An 18,499-nucleotide genomic window follows, 5' to 3' on the forward strand; every position below is an offset into this window, starting at 1 on the left:
TTAGCCAGAGGACACAGAGAGTGTGTCCAAATTGACAAAATCAGAAATGAAAATGGAGACATAACAACAGAATCAGAGGAAATTCAAATATCTTCAGATCCTACTACAAAAGCCTATATTCAACAAAACTTGAAAATCTGCAGGAAATGGACAATTTCCTAGACAGATACCAGGTACCAAAGTTAAATCAGGAACAGATAAACCATTTAAACAACTCCATAACTCCTAAAGAAATGGAAGCAGTCATTAAAGGTCTCTGAACCAAAACGAGCCCAGGTCCAGATGGGTTCAGTGCAGAATTCTATCAGACCTTCAAAGAAGACCTCATACCAATACTATCCAAACTATTTCATGAAATTGAAACAGATGGATTGCTACGGAATTCCTTCTATGAAACGACAATTACTCTTATGCCTAAACCACACAAAGACCCAACAAAGAAAGAGAACTTCAGTCCAATTTCCCTTATGAATATCAACCCAAAAATACTCAATAAAAGACTTCCAAACCAAATCCAAGACCACATCAAAACAATTTTCCATCATGACCAAGTAGGCTTCATCCCAGGTATACAGAGATGGTTTAATATATGGAAAACCATCAACGTAATCCACTATGTAAACAAACTGAAAGATAAAAACCATATGATCATTTCATTAGATGCTTAGAAAGCATTTGACAAAATTCAACTGCCTTTCATGATAAAAGTCCTGGAAAGAACAGGAATTCAAGGCCCATACCTAAACATAGTAAAAGCTATGTACAGCAAACCAGTAGCTAATATTAAACTAAATGCAGAGAAACTTGAAGCAATCCCACTATAATCAGGAACTAGACAAGGCTGCCCACTCTCTCCCTACTTATTCAATATAGTTCTCAAACACCTAGCCAGAGCAATCAGACAACAAAAGATCAAAGGGATACAGATTGGAAAGGAAGAGGTCAAAATATCACTATTTGCAGATGATATGATAGTATATTTAAGTGATCCCAAAAATTCCACCAGAGAACTACTAAACCTGATTAACACCATCAACAAAGTGGCTGGGTATAAAATTAACTCAAATAAATCTGTAGCCTTCCTCTACACCAAAGAGAAACAAGCTGAGAAAGAAATTAGGGAAACAACACCCTTCATAATAGTCCCAAATAATATAAAATACCTCGGTGTGACTTGAACTAAGTAAGTGAACGATCTGTTTGATAAGAACTTCATGCCTCTGAAGAAAGAAGTTGAAGAAGACCTCAGAAGATGGGAAGATCTCCCATGCTTATGGATTGGCAGGGTCAATATAGTAAAAATGGCGATTTTACCAAAAGTTATCTACAGATTCAATGCAATCCCCATCAAAATTCCAATCCAATTCTTCAGAGAGTTAGACAGAACAATTTGCAAATTCATCTGGAATAACAAAAAACTATCCTCAACAATAAAATGACTTCCGGGGGGAATCACTATCCCTGAACTCAAGCAGGATTACAAAGCAATAGTGAAAAAAACTGTATGGTATTGGTACAAAGACAGGCACATAGACCAGTTGAATAGAATTGAAGATCCAGAAATGAACCCACACACCTATGGTCACTTGATTTTTGACAAAGGGGCCAAAACCATCCAGTGGAAAAAGGATAGCCTTTTCAGCAAATGGTGCTGGTTCAACTGGAGGTCAGCAGGTAGAAGAATGCAGATTGATCCATTCTTATCACTCTGTACAAAGCTTAAGTCCAAGTGCATCAAGGACGTCTTCATCAAAGCAGATACACTCAAACTAATAGAAGAAAAAGTGGGGAAGCATCTTGAACACATGGGCACTGGAGAAAATTTCCTGAACAAAACACCAATGGCTTATGCTCTAAGATCAGAATCGACAAGTTGGATCTCATAAAACTACAAAGCTTCTGTAAGGCAAAGGACACCGTTGTTAGGACAAAACGGCAACCAACAGATTGAGAAAAGATCTTTACCAATCCTACAACTGATAGAGGGCTTATATCCAAAATATACAAAGAACTCAAGAAATTAGACCGCAGGGAGACAAATAACCCTTTTTAAAAAAATGGGGTTCAGAGCTAAACAAAGTATTCACAGCTGAGGAATGTCAAATGGCTGAGAAGCACCTAAAGAAATGTTCAACATCTTTAGTCATAAGGGATATGAAAATCAAAACAACCCTGAAATTTTACCTCACACCAGTCAGAATGACTAAGATCAAAAACTCAGGTGACAACAGATGTTGGTGAGGATGTAGAGAAATAGGAAACACTCCTCCTTTGTTGGTGGGATTGCAAGCTGTTTCAATCACTCTGGAAATCAACCTCGTGGTTCCTCAGAAAATTGGACATTGCACCACCTGAGGACCCAGCTATACCTCTCTTGGGCATATACCCAAAAGATGCTCCAACATATAACAAAAACACATGCTCCACTATGTTCATTGCAGCCTTATTTATAATAGCCAGAAGTTAGAAAGAACTCAGATGCCCTTCACCAGAAGAATGGATACAGAAAGTGTGGTACATCTACACAATGGAACATTACCCAGCTATCAAAAATAAATGACTTTATGAAATTCATAGGCAAATGGATGGAACTGGAAAATATCATCCTGAGTGAGCTAACCCAATCACAGGAAAACACACATGGTATGCACTCATTGATAAGTGGATATTAGCCCAAATGCTCGAATTACCCTAGATGCACAGAACATATAAAACTCAAGAAGGATGACCAAAATGTGACTGTTTCACTCCTTCTTTAAAAGGGGAACAAGAATACCATTGGGAGGGAATAGGGAGGCAAAGTTTAGAACAGAAGCTGAAGAAACGCCCATTCAGAGCCTGCCCCACATGTGGCCCATACATATAGAGCCACCAAACTAGATAAGATGGATGAAGCAAAGAAGTGCAGGCTGACAGGAACCAGATGTAGATCTCTCCTGAGAGACACAGCCAGAATATGGCAAATACATAGTCGAATACCAGTAGCAAACTACTGAACTGAAAGTGGGACCCCCGTTGAAGCAATCAGAGAAAAGACTGAAAGAGCTTGAAGGGGCTTGAGTCCCCATATGAACAACAATGCCAACCAACCAGAGCTTCCAGGGACTAAACCACTACCCAAAGTCTATACATGGGCTCCAACTGCATAGGTAGCAATGAATAGCCTTGTAATGGAAACAGTGGAAGGGGAAGCCCTTGGTCCTGCCAAGAATAAACCCCCAGTGAACGGGATTGTTGGGGGGAGGGCAGTAATGGGGGACAGATGGGGAGGGGAACACCCATATAGAAGGAGAGGGGGAGGGGCTAAGGGGAAGTTTGCCTGGAAACCAGGAAAGGGAATAACAATTGAAATGTAAATAAGAAATACCCAATTTAATAAAGATGGAGGAAAAAAAGAAAGAAAATATCATCCTGAGTGTGGTAACCCAGTTACAAAAGAACACACATGGTATGTACTTACTTATAAGTGGATATTATCCCAAAAGCTCTAAATACCCAAGATACAATTGACAGACCACTTGAAGCTCAAGATAAGGAAGACCATAGTGCAGATATTTCAGTCCTTCTTAGAAGGAGGAACAAAAATTTTCCAGTGCAGAAATGAAGACAAAGTTTGGAGTGGCGACTGAAGGAATGGCCTTTCAGAGACTGCACCACCTGGGGATCCAACCCAGATACAGCCAGCAAACCCAGTTACTATTATGGATGCCAAGAGGTGCATGCTGACAAAAGCCTGATATATCTGTCTCTTGATAGGCTCTGCCACAGCATGACAAATACAGAGGTGTAGTCTCATAGCCAACCATTGAAGTGAAGAGGTGTTCCCCAGTGAGGAAGTTAGAGACAGTTCCAACCAGAGCTCCCAGTGACTGTACCACCATGCAAAGAGTACACATGGACAGACCAATGGCTCCAGCTGCATACGTAGCAGAGAATGGTCTTGATGGGCCCCAATGAGAGGAGAAGCCCTTGGTCCTGCCACGGCCGGGGCCCAGTATAAGGGAATGTCAGGGCAGGGAGGCAGGAAGGGGTGGTTGGATGAATGGAGGAACACCCTCATAGAAGAAAGGGGAGGGGTATAGGTTAAGGGTTTATGGACAGGAAACAGGAAAAGGGGATAACATTTGAAATGTAAAAAAATTATCCAATTAAAAATGTTTTTAAAAAACCTCAGAAGTACAATCCTGAGAACACAGAGGAGACAATTACTTTCTGCCCACATTCCTAACCCAAGAAGAAATAGCTTAGTGCCATCTGTGACCTCTGGGCACAGGGACTAGAGCAATCGGGGGCAGGACCTTTTGAGTTTCCGCCTATGCTGAAAGCTGAAAGCTGGTTGCCAGGAGTGCCTACACTCCTGAAAACAGAGGTAAGACCAACTTTTCTGCTCCAAGTGACCTGCCCAGTGGCTTCAGGACACACAAAGGCAGAAGTCCTCTGGAACAGGACCCTTCCAGTTTCTGGCTGTGCCCGGAACTGAACTGAAATAATCCCACAGCTCCCTGCACCCAAACCCTGTGGTGGAGAGAGCTGAACTCCCAGAAGTTCAGATAATCCTAAAACCTCAGGGAAGACAGCCACTTCTGCCCACATCTCCTCATATTCCTGGCCCAAGAAGAAACTGCATAGTGGCTCTGGATAGAGGAATATAGTAGCAGTCAGCTGCAGGAACTGTCTGATTTCTGGCTGCACCCGGAACTGAACTGAACAGATCCCACAGCTCACTGCACTCAAATCCCATGGAGGAGAGAGCTGGACCATCAGAAGTGCAGAAAATCCTGAGAACTCAGAGGAGACAACAAATTTCTGCCCACATTTGTGACCAAGAGAAAATTGCCTAGTTGCCATCTGTGCCCTCTGGGCATAGGGATCTAGGAGCAGGAACTTTTGGGTTTCTGCCTTCGCTGAGAGCTGAAAGCTAGACACCAAGAGAACCTACACACCTGAGAGCAGAGGTAAGACCAACTCTTCTGTACCAAGGAACCCGCCTGGAGGCTTCAGGTCACACAAACCTAAGAACAGCTTTCTGTTCCCAGATCCGGATGAAAGAAAGCCTGTCTACTGAACTGCTAAAAAACAGGCCTAAAGGAGGGTCAAGGCACTGACAGAGACAGCCAGACAAGCTAAAACCAGAGACAACCTAATGAGAAGAGTCAAGTGCAGGAACCTAAGCAACAGAAACCAAGACTACTTAGAATTATCAGAGCCCAGTTCTCCCACCAAAACAAATACTAAATATCCCAAAACACTGGAAAAGCAAGATTTGGATTTACAATCACATTTTATGATGATGATGGAGGACTTTAAGAAGGATATAAATAACTCCCTTAAAAAAATACAAGACCCTCCCGACCCCAGCTGAATAGGCTGCGTTCTCTTGGAACGCGCCGCAGAACGAGGTTCTGGTGACCCTAGCCGCGTTCCCTCTTTAGTCCTTTTGCCTACCCACCGGCGTACCCGACAGACCCACCCCGTCCTGTGCCAGGAAAGCGCTGCCACCGGCACCATGCCCCACCATACCCAGCACTGACCCGGGAGCAGAAGAAGGAGCTGGCTGACATCGCTCACCGAATTGTAGCTCCGGGAAAGGGCATCCTGGCTGCAGACGAGTCCACTGGAAGCATTACCAAGCGCCTGCATTCCATTGGCACCGAGAACACCGAGGAGAACAGGCGCTTCTACCGCCAACTGCAGCTGACTGCCGATGACCATGTGAATCCCTGCATTGGAGGGGTGATCCTTTTCCACGAGACACTGTACCAGAAGGCAGATGATGGCCGTCCCTTCCCCCAAGTTATCAAGTCCAAGGGTGGTGTTGTGGGCATTAAGGTAGGTAAGGGTGTAGTGCTCCTGGCTGGAACCAATGGCGAGACCACTACCCAAGGGCTGGACGGGTTGTCTGAGCGCTGTGCCCAGTATAAGAAGGATGGAGCCGACTTTGCCAAGTAGCGCTGTGTACTAAAGATTGGGGAACATACTCCCTCGTCCCTCGCCATCATGGAAAATACCAATGTTCTGGCCCGTTACGCCAGCATCTGCCAGCAGAATGGCATTGTACCCATTGTGGAGCCTGAAATTCTCCCTGATGGGGACCATGACTTGAAGCGCTGCCAGTATGTAACTGAGAAGGTACTGGCAGCTGTCTACAAGGCTCTGAGTGACCATGTCTATCTGGAAGGCACACTGCTGAAGCCCAACATGGTCACCCCTGGCCATGCTTGCACCCAGAAATTTTCCAATGAGGAGATTGCCATGGCAACCGTCCGTCACAGCACTTCGTCGCACAGTGCCCCTTGCTGTCCCTGGGGTCACTTTCCTGTCTGGAGGGCAGAGTGAGGAAGAGGCATCCATCAACCTCAACGCTATCAACAAGTGTCCCCTGCTGAAGCCATGGGCCTTGACTTTCTCCTATGGCCGAGCCCTGCAGGCCTGTGCTCTAAAGGCTTGGGGTGGGAAGAAGGAGAACCTGAAGGCAGCCCAGGAGTAGTACATCAAGCGAGCCCTGGCCAACAGCCTCGCTTGTCAAGGAAAGTACACTCCAAGTGGCCATTCTGGAGCCGCAGCCAGTGAATCTCTCTTCATCTCTAACCATGTCTACTAACCAGAGCTGATCTAAGGCTGCTCCATCAACACTCCAGGACCCTGCCTACCCACTTGCTATTGAAGAGGGGCCTTCAGGCTCTTCCCCATTACTCTTGTTGCCCTTGTGTGTGCGGTGTTGTCTGTGAATGCTAAATCTGCCATCCCTTCCAGCCCACTGCCAATAAACAGCTATTTAAGGTGGAAAAAATACAAGACAACACTAGTAAACAAGTGAACCTTAAAGAGGAAACAAAAAAAGTCTTTTAAAGAATTACAAGAAAACACAAAAAACAAGTGAAGGAATTGAAAAAAATCCAGGATTTGAAAATGGAAATAGAAACAATAAAAAAGGCACAAAGGGAGACAACCATGGATATAGAAAACCTTGAAAAGAGGTCAGGAGTCATAGATGCAAGCATCATCAACAGAATTCAAGAGATAGAAGCAAGAATCTCAGGGGCAGAAGATACCATAAAAAACATCAACACGACCAACAAAGATAATGTAAAATGTCAAAAGCTCCTAGGCTAAAACATCCAGGAAATCCAGGACACAATAAAATCAAACCTAAGGATAATAGGTATAGAAGAAAATGAAGACGCCAAACTTAAAGTGCCAGCAAATAGCTTCAACAAAATTATAGAAGAAAACTTACCTAACTTAAAGAAAGATATGCACATAAACATACAATAATCCTACAGAACTCCAAATAGATTGGACCAGAAAAAAAGTTCCTCCCATCACATAATAGTCAAAACACCAAATGCACAAAACAAAGAAAGAATATTAAAAGCAGTAAGGGAAAATGTCAAGTAACATATAGAGGCAGGCCTAAGACAATCACACCAGATTTTTCACTAGAGACTATGAAAGCCAGGTAATCCTGGGCAGATATCATACAGACCCTAAGAGAACACAAATGCCAGCCCAAGTTACTGTATCCAGCAAAATACTCAATTAACATAGATGGAAAACCAAGATATTACATGACAAAAACAAATTTACACACTATCTTTCCACAAATCCAGACCTACAAAGGATAATAAATAGAAAGCTCCAACACAAGAAGAGAAACTATACCCTAGAAAAAGGAAGAATGTAATCTCCTTGCAACGAAATCAAAAGAAGAGAGACACACAAATATAATTCCACCTCTAACAACAAAAATAACAGGAAGCATCAATCACTATTCCTTAATATCTCTTAACATCAATGGACTCAATTCTCCAATAATAAGACATAGACTAACAGACTGGATACGTAAAGAGGACCCAGCATTGTGCTGCATACAGGAAATACGGAGACAAAGACAAACACTACCTCAGAGTTAAAGGCTGGAAAATAGCTTTACAAGCAAATGGTCCAAAAAACATGCTGGAATGGCCATTCTAATATCAAATAAAATTAACTTTCAACCAAAAGTTAAGATAAGGAAGAATATTTCATATCCTTCAAAGGAAAGATCCACCAAGATAAACTCTCAACCCTAAATATCTATGCTCCAAATGCAAGGGCACCTACATTCATAAAAGAAACCTTACTAAAGCTCAAAGCACAAATTTCACCTCAAACAATAATAGTAGGATATTTCAACACCCCACTCTCATCAATGGACAGATCATGGAAACAGAAACTAAACAGAGATATAGTTAAACTAACAGAAGTTCTGAACCAAATGGTTTTAAAGGTTATCTATAGAACATTTTGTCTTAAAACAAAAAATGAATATACCTTCTTCTCAGCACCCCATGTTGCCTTCTCCAAAATTGACCATATATATAAAGAGGCCTCAACAAATCAATAAAATAAAATAATCCCATGCACCCAATCAGATCACAATGGATTAAGTCTACTCTTCAATAACAACAAAAATGACAGTAAGCCCACATGTAAATGAAAGTTGAACAACACTCTACTTAACAGTATCTTGGTCAAGGAAGAAATAAAGAAAGAAATGAAAGACTTTTTAGAATATAATGAAAATGAAGGCACAACATACCCAAACTTATGGGACACAATGAAAGTGTTGCTAAGAGGAAAACTCATAGCTCTGAGTGCCTCTAAAAATGAACAGGAGAAAGCATACATTAACTGCTCGAGAGCACACCTAAAAGTTCCAGAACTGAAAGAGGCACATATACCCAAGAGGAGTAGAAGGCACGAAATAATCAAACTCAGGGATGAAAATAACCAAGTAGAAACAAAAAGGACTATACAAAGAATCAACAAAACTAGTAGCTGGTTCTTTGAGAAAGTCAAAAAGATAGATAAAACCTTTGCAAGACTAACCAGAAGGCACAGAGACAGTATCCAAATTAACAAAATCAGAAATTAAAAGGAAGACACAACAGAATCTGAGGAAATTCAAAAAGTCATCAGATCCTACTATAAAAGTCTACACTCAACAAAACTGGAAAAATTTGGAGGAAATGGGCAATTTTCTAGACAGATACAAGGTAGCAAAGTTAAATTAGAATCAGTTAAAACCATCTAAAAACCATATACCTCCTAAACATATAGAAGCAGTTATTAAAAGTCTCCCAACAAGAAAAGAGCCCAGGGTCAGATGGGTTTAGTGAAGAATTCAATCAGACCTTCATAGAATATCTCATATCAATACTGTCCAAACTGTTCCAAAAAAAATAGAAATAGCACTACCCAATTCCTTCTATGAAGCCACAATTATGCTTATACATAAACCACAAAAAACTCAAGAGAGAAAGAGAATTTTAGACCAATTTCCCTTAGGAATATCAACACAAAAATACTCCATAAAATTCTTGCAAACCGAATCCAAGAACACATCAAAATGATCATTCATCATGATCAAGTAAGCTTTATCCCAAGGATGCAGAAATGTGTCAATATATGGAAATCCATCAACATAATGCACTATATAAACAAAATCAAAGAAAAAAACCACATGATCATTTCATTAGACGCTGAGAAAGTATTTGACAAAATTCAACACCCCTACATGATAAAAGTCCTGGAAAGATCAGGAATTCAAGGCCCATACCTAAACATAGTAAAAGCAATATACAGCAAACCAGTAACCTACATTAAACTAAATGGAGAGAAACTTGAAGCAATCTCATTAAAATCAGGGACTAGACAAGGCTGCCAACTCTTCCTACTTATTCAATACAGTACTCAAAGTCCTATCCAGAGCAGACAATGAAAGAAGGTCAAAGGGATGCAAATTGGAAAGGAACAAGTCAAAATATCACTACTTTCAGATGATATGATAGTATACCTAAGTGACCCCAAAAGTTCTACCAAAGAACTACTAAGCCTGATAAACAACTTCAGCAAAGTGTCTGGGTATAAAAAATCAGTAGTCTTCCTCTTCTCAAAGGATAAACAGGCTGAGAAAGAAATAAGAGAAAGGTCACCCTTCATAATAGTCCCAAATAACATAAAATACCTCGGTGTGATTCTAACTAAGCAAGTGAAAGATCTGTATGACAAAAATTTCAAGTATCTGAAGAAAAACATTGAAGAAGATCTCAGAAGATGGAAAGACCTTCCATGTTCATGGATTGGCAGGATTAATATAGTAAAAATGGCCAAAAGAAATCTAAAGATTCAATGTAATCCCCATCAAAATTCCAACTCAATCCTTCATAGAGTTAGAAAGGACAATTTGCAAATTCATTTGGAATAACAAAAAACCCAGGACAGCAAAAACTATCCTCAACAATAAAACAACATCTCTGACCTCAAGCAGGATTACAGAGCAATAGTGATAAAACTGTGTGGTCTTGGTACAGAGACAGGCAGGTAGATCAGTGTAATAGAATTGAAGACATCAAAACAAACCCACACACCTATGGTCTTTTATCTTTGACAAAGGAGCTAAAACCATCCAATAAAAAAAGATAGCATTTTCAACCAATGTGCTGGTTCAACTGGAGGTCAGCATGTAGAAGAATGCAATTTGAACCATTCTTATCTCCCTATACAAAGCTCAAGTCCAAGTGGTTCAAGGACCTCCACATCAAACGAGATATTCTCAAACTAATAGAAGAAAAAGTGAGGAAGAGTCTCGATCACATGGGCACTGGGGAAATTTTCCTGAACAAAGCACCAATGGCTTATGCTCTAAGATCAAGAATGGACAAATGGGACCTCATAAAACTGAAAAGCTTTGATAAGGCAAAGGATACTGTCAATAGAACAAAATGGCAACCAACAGATTGGGAAAATATCTTTAACAATCTGATAGAAGATGATACAAAGAACTCAAGAAGTTAGACTCCAGAAAGCCAAATAACCCTATTAAAATAGGGTACAGAGCTAAACAAAGAATTCTCAGGTGAGGAATTTAGAATGGCACAGAAGTACCTAAAGAAATGCTCAACATCCTTAGTCATCAGGAAAATGCAAATCAAAGCCACCCTGAGATTCCACCTCACACCAGTCAGAATGGCTAAGATCAAAAACTCAGGTGACAACAGATGTTGGTGAGGATGTAGAGAAATAGGAAACACTCCTCCTTTGTTGATGGGGTTGCAAGCTGTTACAATCACTCTGGAAATCAACCTCATGGTTCCTCAGAAAATTGGACATTGCACCACCTGAGGACCCAGCTATACCTCCCCTGGGCATATACCCAAAAGATGCTGCAACATGCAACAAAGACATATACTCCACTATGCTCATAACAGCCTTATTTATAACAGCCAGAAGCTGGAAAAAACCCAGATGCCCTTCAACAGATGAATGGATACAGAAAATGTGGTACATCTACACAATGGAGCACCTCTCAGCTAACTAAAACAATGACTTCATGAAATTCATAGGCAAATGGGTGGAACTAGAAAATATCGTCCTGAGTGAGGTAACCCAATCACAGAAAAACACACATGGTATGCACTCATTGATAAGTGGATATTAGCCTAAAAGTTCAAATTACCCAATATACAATCCACAGACCATATGAAACTCAAGAAGAAGGACGACCAATATGCAGATGTTTCAGTCCTTCTTAAAAGGGGGAACAAAAATATTCATAGGATGGAATATGGAAGCAATGTTTGGAGCAGAGACTGAAGGAATTGCCATTCAAAGCCTGCCCCACATGTGTATGTAGCCCTTATTTATACAGCCACCAAAACTAGATAATATTGATGAAGCTAAGAAGTGCATGCTGAGAGCCAGATATAGCTGTCTCCTGAGAGGCACAGCCAGAGCATGTCAAATACAGAGGCAAATGCTAGTATCAAACCATTGAACTGAGAATGGGACCCCTGTTGGAGTAGTTAGAGAAAGGATTGAAAGAGCTGAAGGGGCTTGCAACCCCATAAGAACAACAATGCCAACCAACCAGAGTTCCCAGGGACTAAACCACTACCCAACATCTATACATGGACTGATCCATGACTCCAGCTGCATATGTAGCAAAGGATGGCCTTGTTGGGCACCAATGGAAGGACAAGCCCTTGGTCCTGCCAAAGTTGGACCCCACAGTGTTGGGAAATGTCAGGGGACAGGAAGCGGGTGTGGATGAGTAGGGGAACACCCTTATAGAAGAAGTGGAGGGGAATAGGATAGGGTGCTTGTGTCTGGGAAACAGGAAAAGGGAATAACATCTGAAATGTAAGTAAAAAATATCCAATTTAAGAAAAGAAATGTAAAGGAAAATACCCAATAAAAATTTTAAAAAGAACATCAATCTCTGAAGAAAGAAATTGAAGAATACCTCAGAACATGGAAAGAACTCCCATGCTCATAGATTGGCCGAATTAATATAGTAAAAATGGCCATCATGCCGAAAGCAATCAACAAATTCAATGCAATCTCCATCAAAATTCCAACTCAATTCTTCATAGAATTAGGACTAGAAAATATCCTGAATGATGTAGCCTAGTCACAAAAGAACACATGGTATGCACTCAATCATAAGTGAATATTGGCCCAAAAGCTTGGAATACCTAAGAAAAAATTCACAGATCATATGAAGCTCAAGAAGAAGCAAGACAACAATGTGAACACTTCAGTCCTTCTTAGAAGGGAGAACAAAGTACTCACAAGAAGAAATACAGGGACAAAGAGTGGAGCAGTAACTGAAGAAAAGGTCATCCCACCTGGGGACCCTCTCCACATGCACCCACCAAACCCAGTCACTATAGCTGATGCCAAGAATGCTCGTGATGACACGAGCTAGATATGGGTGTCTCCTTTGAGGCTCTGCCGGAGCCCTTCTGATACAGATAAGGATGCTTGCAGCTATCCATTGGACTGAACAAGGTGACCCCAATGTAGAAATTAGAGGAAATACTGAAGGAGCTGAAGGGGTTTGCAGCACCATAGGAAGAACGCAATATCAACCAACAAGACCCTACCAGAGCTCCCAGGGACTAAACCACCAACCAATGAGTACACATGGAGGGACTCATGATTCTAGCCACATATGTAGCAGTGGTTGGCATTGTCCACCATCAATAGGAGGAAAAGCCTTTGGTCCTATGAAGGCTCATTTCCCAAACGTAGACTAATGCCAGAGCATTGAGGTTGAAGTGGGTGAGTGCAAGTAGAAGCATCCTCATAGAAGTAGGGGGAGTGGGGAAGAGGGATAATATTTGAAATGTAAATACAGAAAATATCTGAGAAAAATAAAATTTAAATAAAAATAGAAAGAAGGAGGATTTGCTCTTCTTTGCCTGCTTGCATTTACTTGCCAGCCTTCTACAGAAGACCAGCTGAAACAACTAGCCTCATGGGATTGAGCAACTACTAGATTCTTGGACTTCTCACTAATTATTGACCATTGTTGGGGTAGTTGGACCACAGACTGTAAGTCATAACAATAAATTCCTTCAACAAAGAGAGACATTCCATAAATTCTGTGATCCTAAAGAACCCTAACTAAGACAGTATTCATGTACCAAACATTACTGCTTTAACAACAAAGATCAGAGAAGCAACTACTAAACAACTCAGTCTATGGAAGCAAACTGTGACAAAACCAGGCAAATACAATAATGGGAGAAAACTACATAGCCATTTGTCTTATCATCAATTACTTAAAACACCTCAATAAAATACTGGCAAAAAAATAATAAAACATGAGATTGTATTCCACAGCTGAAAAGGATTTACCCAAGAACATAGTGGCTCAACATACAACAATAATTAAATATGCCTCATGGACAAAATATCACAATTGTCTACATTAATGAAGAAAAGCATTTCAGAAAATCTGATAATTGGAAGAGGAAAACACAAAGTGTCTGTATGTATAAATGGTGTGACCTTGCATGTATAAAATTCTATGTAATCTCCAAATATTCTAACATTAGTGAACAAGTTCAGCACGTGTGTACAATAGAAGATCATTATCCTAAGAATAACCATCTCTATGTGTTTGCATTTGAATCCAGTCCTTGGATTCAAAAGGAGCTGGATGCTTAGAAAGGAAGCAAACAAATGTGTAGACATATTTTATACAGAACAATAGACAATACTGGAGGATATTGCAGAAGACCTATTCAAGGAGGAAATGTATGTGAACTCTAAGACTGGATATTACAGATTACCCTCAAACTAGTTTACAACTTAATGGAGTCGTTATCAAAATGCCAGTTTGCCTTTTCCCCAGAAGTTGCAAAACATCTCTGAATTTTTCATTTGTAAATCCAAGTACCACTGAACAGCCAAAAAAGAAAGAAAAGAAAAAATGACAAATTTTAAAAAACCATGTTTCCTAAATTTAGAGAAATGTTCTAAATTGGAAATAAATTCTTTGAGTGATTTTATACATTAAATACATAGATACTATTTTCTATTTAAATACAGGCTGGAAATAGTTGTTAGTTGTCTGACAATGCATCAAAAATTTGTAATGTCAAACTACTTCCAAATGCTTTAGAATTAGGAGGTTAGCCAATATTAAACTTAGGTTTGCACTATTTGGTTTGCTGCTATTTCACTCAGCTGTCAGCTGATGAATCTGATCTATGCATCTGTATCAATACATTGGGGTATTTCAAAAGGCAATGCTTGTGTAATAGTTTATACTAATGGTACAAACTGTTGATATTAAGAATGTAACTTTGTTCTTTAGGCACTGTGAGAAAGCACCGTTAGAAATAGGATTTCTTGAGGTTTTTTTAAACCTGGTTATTCAAAATTTAAAAGCATGTGTGGGAAGAGCAGCTGTCTTCTCCTTTATGTAAATGATTCTTCTTGTATACAGTAGTGGATGACTTTACCAAATTATGCAGTATAAGATAATAACAATGTTGCCAAAGACAAAACTATATACACTTTTAACAGGGCATTAATCTGAACATTAAGAATGTGTTTTGATATTAAAGAATTGTTTGACTTAAAACTAGAACTGTATCAATTATCCCAAAAAGACACAGGGTGGCGCTGCAGGCTAAGATTGTGATTGAAAAGCTCTAAAGTACCCGGAATCGCTTGTTGCAATACAGAACAAAAGACGCAGGCAAGAGCTTTGCAAGCACTGTGGAGCTATACAGGGTTTTGGGCAAGAATATAATGGACTAATATGAGAATAAGAGCTACACCGTGAAGTCACCTGAAGAGGAAATCAGAAATCAGTCTTTCAAAGCATTTGGGAGACTGCTACAGGATTGGATGCAAGCATGCACTTCCCCATCATGGAGAAGCTGAGGAAGATTCACCTAAACAGGCAAGTAATGCTGTTTATTTTTATGATGGCTTTGGTTCTGGTTTGCAGTGAGGCAACAACTCGATACTCTATTTTAGAGGAAACAGAAAGTGGCTCCTTTGTGGCCCATCTGGCCAAGGATCTGGGTCTGGGAGCTGGGGAGCTGGCTGCCAGGTCTGCACGGGTGGTGTCTGATGATTACAAGCAGAGATTGCTGCTGGATCCTGAGACTGGAGATTTGATTCTGAGAGAGAAACTAGACCGGGAAGAGCTGTGTGGCTCTTTGGATCCCTGTGTGCTGCCTTTCCAGGTGTCTCTTGAAAAGCCAGTGCAATATTTTCAAGGAGAATTATTGATCCAGGACATAAATGATCATGCTCCAGAATTCCCAGATAGAGAATTGCTCTTGAAAATTCCGGAAAACAGCCAGCCAGGCACACGATTTTCATTGAAATTAGCCCAGGATTTGGATGTGGGCAACAATGGGCTTCAAGAGTACAGAGTCAGCACCAACCCTCATTTTCATGTCCTCACTCGAAATAATAGTGAAGGCAAGAAATACCCAGAGTTGGTGCAGGACAGAGCCCTGGACAGAGAGGAGCAGGCAGAGCTGAGCTTAACCCTCATAGCTCTGGATGGCGGGTCTCCACCGAGGTCAGGAACAGCCTTGGTTCGAATCCTGATCATAGACATCAATGACAATGCTCCTGAGTTTGTGAACAGCCCCTATGAGGTGCAGGTTCTAGAGAGCTGTCCCCCAGACTCCCCAATCCTGACTGTGTTAGCACGGGATGCAGATGCTGGCAACTTTGGGAGTGTTTCCTATGGCTTGTTCCAAGCATCAGATGAAATCCAACAAACATTCTCAATAAACGAAACTACTGGAGACATGCGACTGAAAAAGAAATTGGATTTTGAAAAAATTAAATCTTATCATGTGGAAATCGAGGCCACAGACGGAGGAGGGCTTTCTGGGAGAGGTTCTGTGATGATAGAGGTGTTGGATGTGAACGACAATGCTCCAGAGCTGACCATATCTTCACTGACCAGCTCAGTCCCAGAAAATGCTCCTGAGACCATAATCAGCATCTTCAGAGTTGGAGACAGGGATTCCGGAGAGAATGGAAAGGCGGTTTGCTCTATCTCAGAAAACCTGCCATTCATTCTAAAATCCACTTTCAAGAATTTCTACACTCTGGTGACAGAGAGCCCTCTGGACAGAGAGAGTAGAGCTGAATACAACATCACCATCTCAGTCTCAGACCTGGGCACACCCAGGCTCACAACCCAGCACACCATAACAGTGCAGGTGTCTGACATCAACGACAACGCCCCTGCCTTCACCCAAACCTCCTACACCATGTTTGTCCGCGAGAACAACAGCCCTGCCCTGCACATAGGCACCATCAGTGCCACAGATGCAGACTCAGGCTCCAATGCCCACATCACCTACTCACTGCTGCCGCCCCAAAATCCACAGCTGGCCCTTGTCTCGCTCATCTCCATCAACGCAGACAATGGGCAGCTGTTCGCGCTCAGGGCGCTGGACTATGAGGCCCTGCAGGCCTTCGAATTCTATGTGGGTGCCACAGACCAAGGTTCACCAGCGCTCAGCAGCCAGGCTCTGGTGCATGTGATGGTGCTGGACGACAATGACAATGCGCCCTTCGTGCTCTACCCGCTGCAGAACGCCTCTGCACCCTGCACCGAGCTGCTCCCCAGGGCAGCGGAGCCAGGATACCTGATCACCAAGGTTGTGGCTGTGGACTGCGACTCTGGCCAGAATGCCTGGCTGTCATTCCAGTTGCTCAAGGCCACAGAGCCCGGGTTGTTTAGCGTGTGGGCACACAATGGCGAGGTACGCACCACCAGGCTGCTGAGCGAGCGAGATGTGCCCAAGCACAGGCTACTTCTGCTGGTCAAGGACAATGGGGACCCTGCGCGCTCTGCCACAGTCACGTTGCACGTGCTACTTGTGGATGGATTTTCACAGCCCTATCTGCCTCTGCCGGAAGTTGCTCGGAACGCCGTTCAGGAAGATGATGATGCTCTTACACTGTACCTGGTCATAGCCTTGGCATCTGTGTCTTCTCTCTTCCTCTTGTCTGTGCTGCTGTTTGTGGGGGTGAGGCTGTGCAGGAGGGGCAGAGAGGTCTCTCTGGGTGGCTGCTCTATTCCTGATGGACACTTTCCTGGCCACCTGGTGGATGTCAGTGGAGCAGGGACCCTGTCCCAAAGTTACCAGTATGAGGTGTGTCTGAGGGGAGACTCTGGGACTGGTGAGTTCAAGTTCCTGAAACCCATGGTCCCCAATGCTGGGATAGAAATTATGGAAAGTCCCCACTGCAGGGAAAGCTTTGTATTCAACTAAGTATTCTAAATGGTCCAATTAATCCTAAAAATTAATATACTTTTTGTGGGTAAGTGTAATATTAACTAGTTTTCAAAAAACTGCTACCTTGTGTGCAGGTCTCCAACAGCTCTCATTTTTCCTACTCATACTAAGCATGCTTAGGCTGTCATTATAGCACATGTTAAGTATGAGGTTTTTATGTAGTCAATGTCTTTGATGACTAATATTCTCATAACTACAAGTAACTCAAGTAACAGAATTTCTTCAAACTTTCAAAAGAAAATTTGAATTTCTCTATATAATTATGACACCTGTTTTAACTGTGTCTTTTATCGTTTTAAGGTTAGAACGCTTAGAATTTTATTTGGCCTTAGCATACTTACTTTTCCTAGATCATGTTAGATGCCTTTCAATAGAACACTCAATTGTGACACTTGTTACGAGCATCATAAATGTTAGTGTTTGATTTACGTTTGTTCCTGAAAGTGTTTTAAAAGCAATCAGGCTAAAACTTTCCATTAATTATATTTTAATAAAAATTGAAAGAGAGCATATTTTATAATTTGTCATCCCTTTCATGAAATAAAATTGTTAATCCATTGCTAAGCATGATTTTTTTTCAATAAGCAAAAATCCTAATCCAAACATCCCTAGATAATGAAGCACCAGACTCACCCTTTCTGACCTCACACTTGGCAGAAGCTGAAGCCTAAACTACGTTGCATGTTCCTGTAGCCGGCCCTGTCTTCCAATAGAAGAAACGTCTGCATTCTGACAGCCTTGTTCAGAGCTTACTATTGTGACACAATATTCTTGTCTTTCGTCATTTGGTAGCTATGAGTTCTTTGTAAAATCAGCAGTAGAATCCCCTTTACTATTTTCATTTCTTCTTTGACGTTTAACGTGGCTTCAGTTGTTTTTAA

General features: G+C 41.5%; 1 protein-coding gene and 1 pseudogene across 1 annotated transcript; both read left to right on the forward strand.

Annotated features, from left to right (window-relative positions):
• Aldoa-ps4 (aldolase, fructose-bisphosphate A, pseudogene 4) lies at positions 5,345-6,790 on the forward strand (annotated as a pseudogene).
• Positions 15,007-18,177, forward strand: Pcdhb9 (protocadherin beta 9). The gene has a single exon (NM_001109390.1). It carries the CDS (start codon positions 15,198-15,200, stop codon positions 17,592-17,594), a length of 2,397 nt encoding a protein of 798 aa, NP_001102860.1. The 5' UTR covers positions 15,007-15,197; the 3' UTR covers positions 17,595-18,177.
• Positions 18,178-18,499: the final 322 nt, after the last annotated feature.

Source organism: Rattus norvegicus, chromosome 18 (assembly GCF_036323735.1).
Source record: "Rattus norvegicus strain BN/NHsdMcwi chromosome 18, GRCr8, whole genome shotgun sequence".
In the NCBI taxonomy this organism is placed as follows: Eukaryota; Metazoa; Chordata; class Mammalia; order Rodentia; family Muridae; genus Rattus; species Rattus norvegicus.

Excerpts from the sequence above, each read along its gene's own strand:
- Pcdhb9 (NM_001109390.1), top strand. The coding sequence starts at position 15,198 with ATGCACTTCCCCATCATGGAGAAGCTGAGGAAGATTCACCTAAACAGG.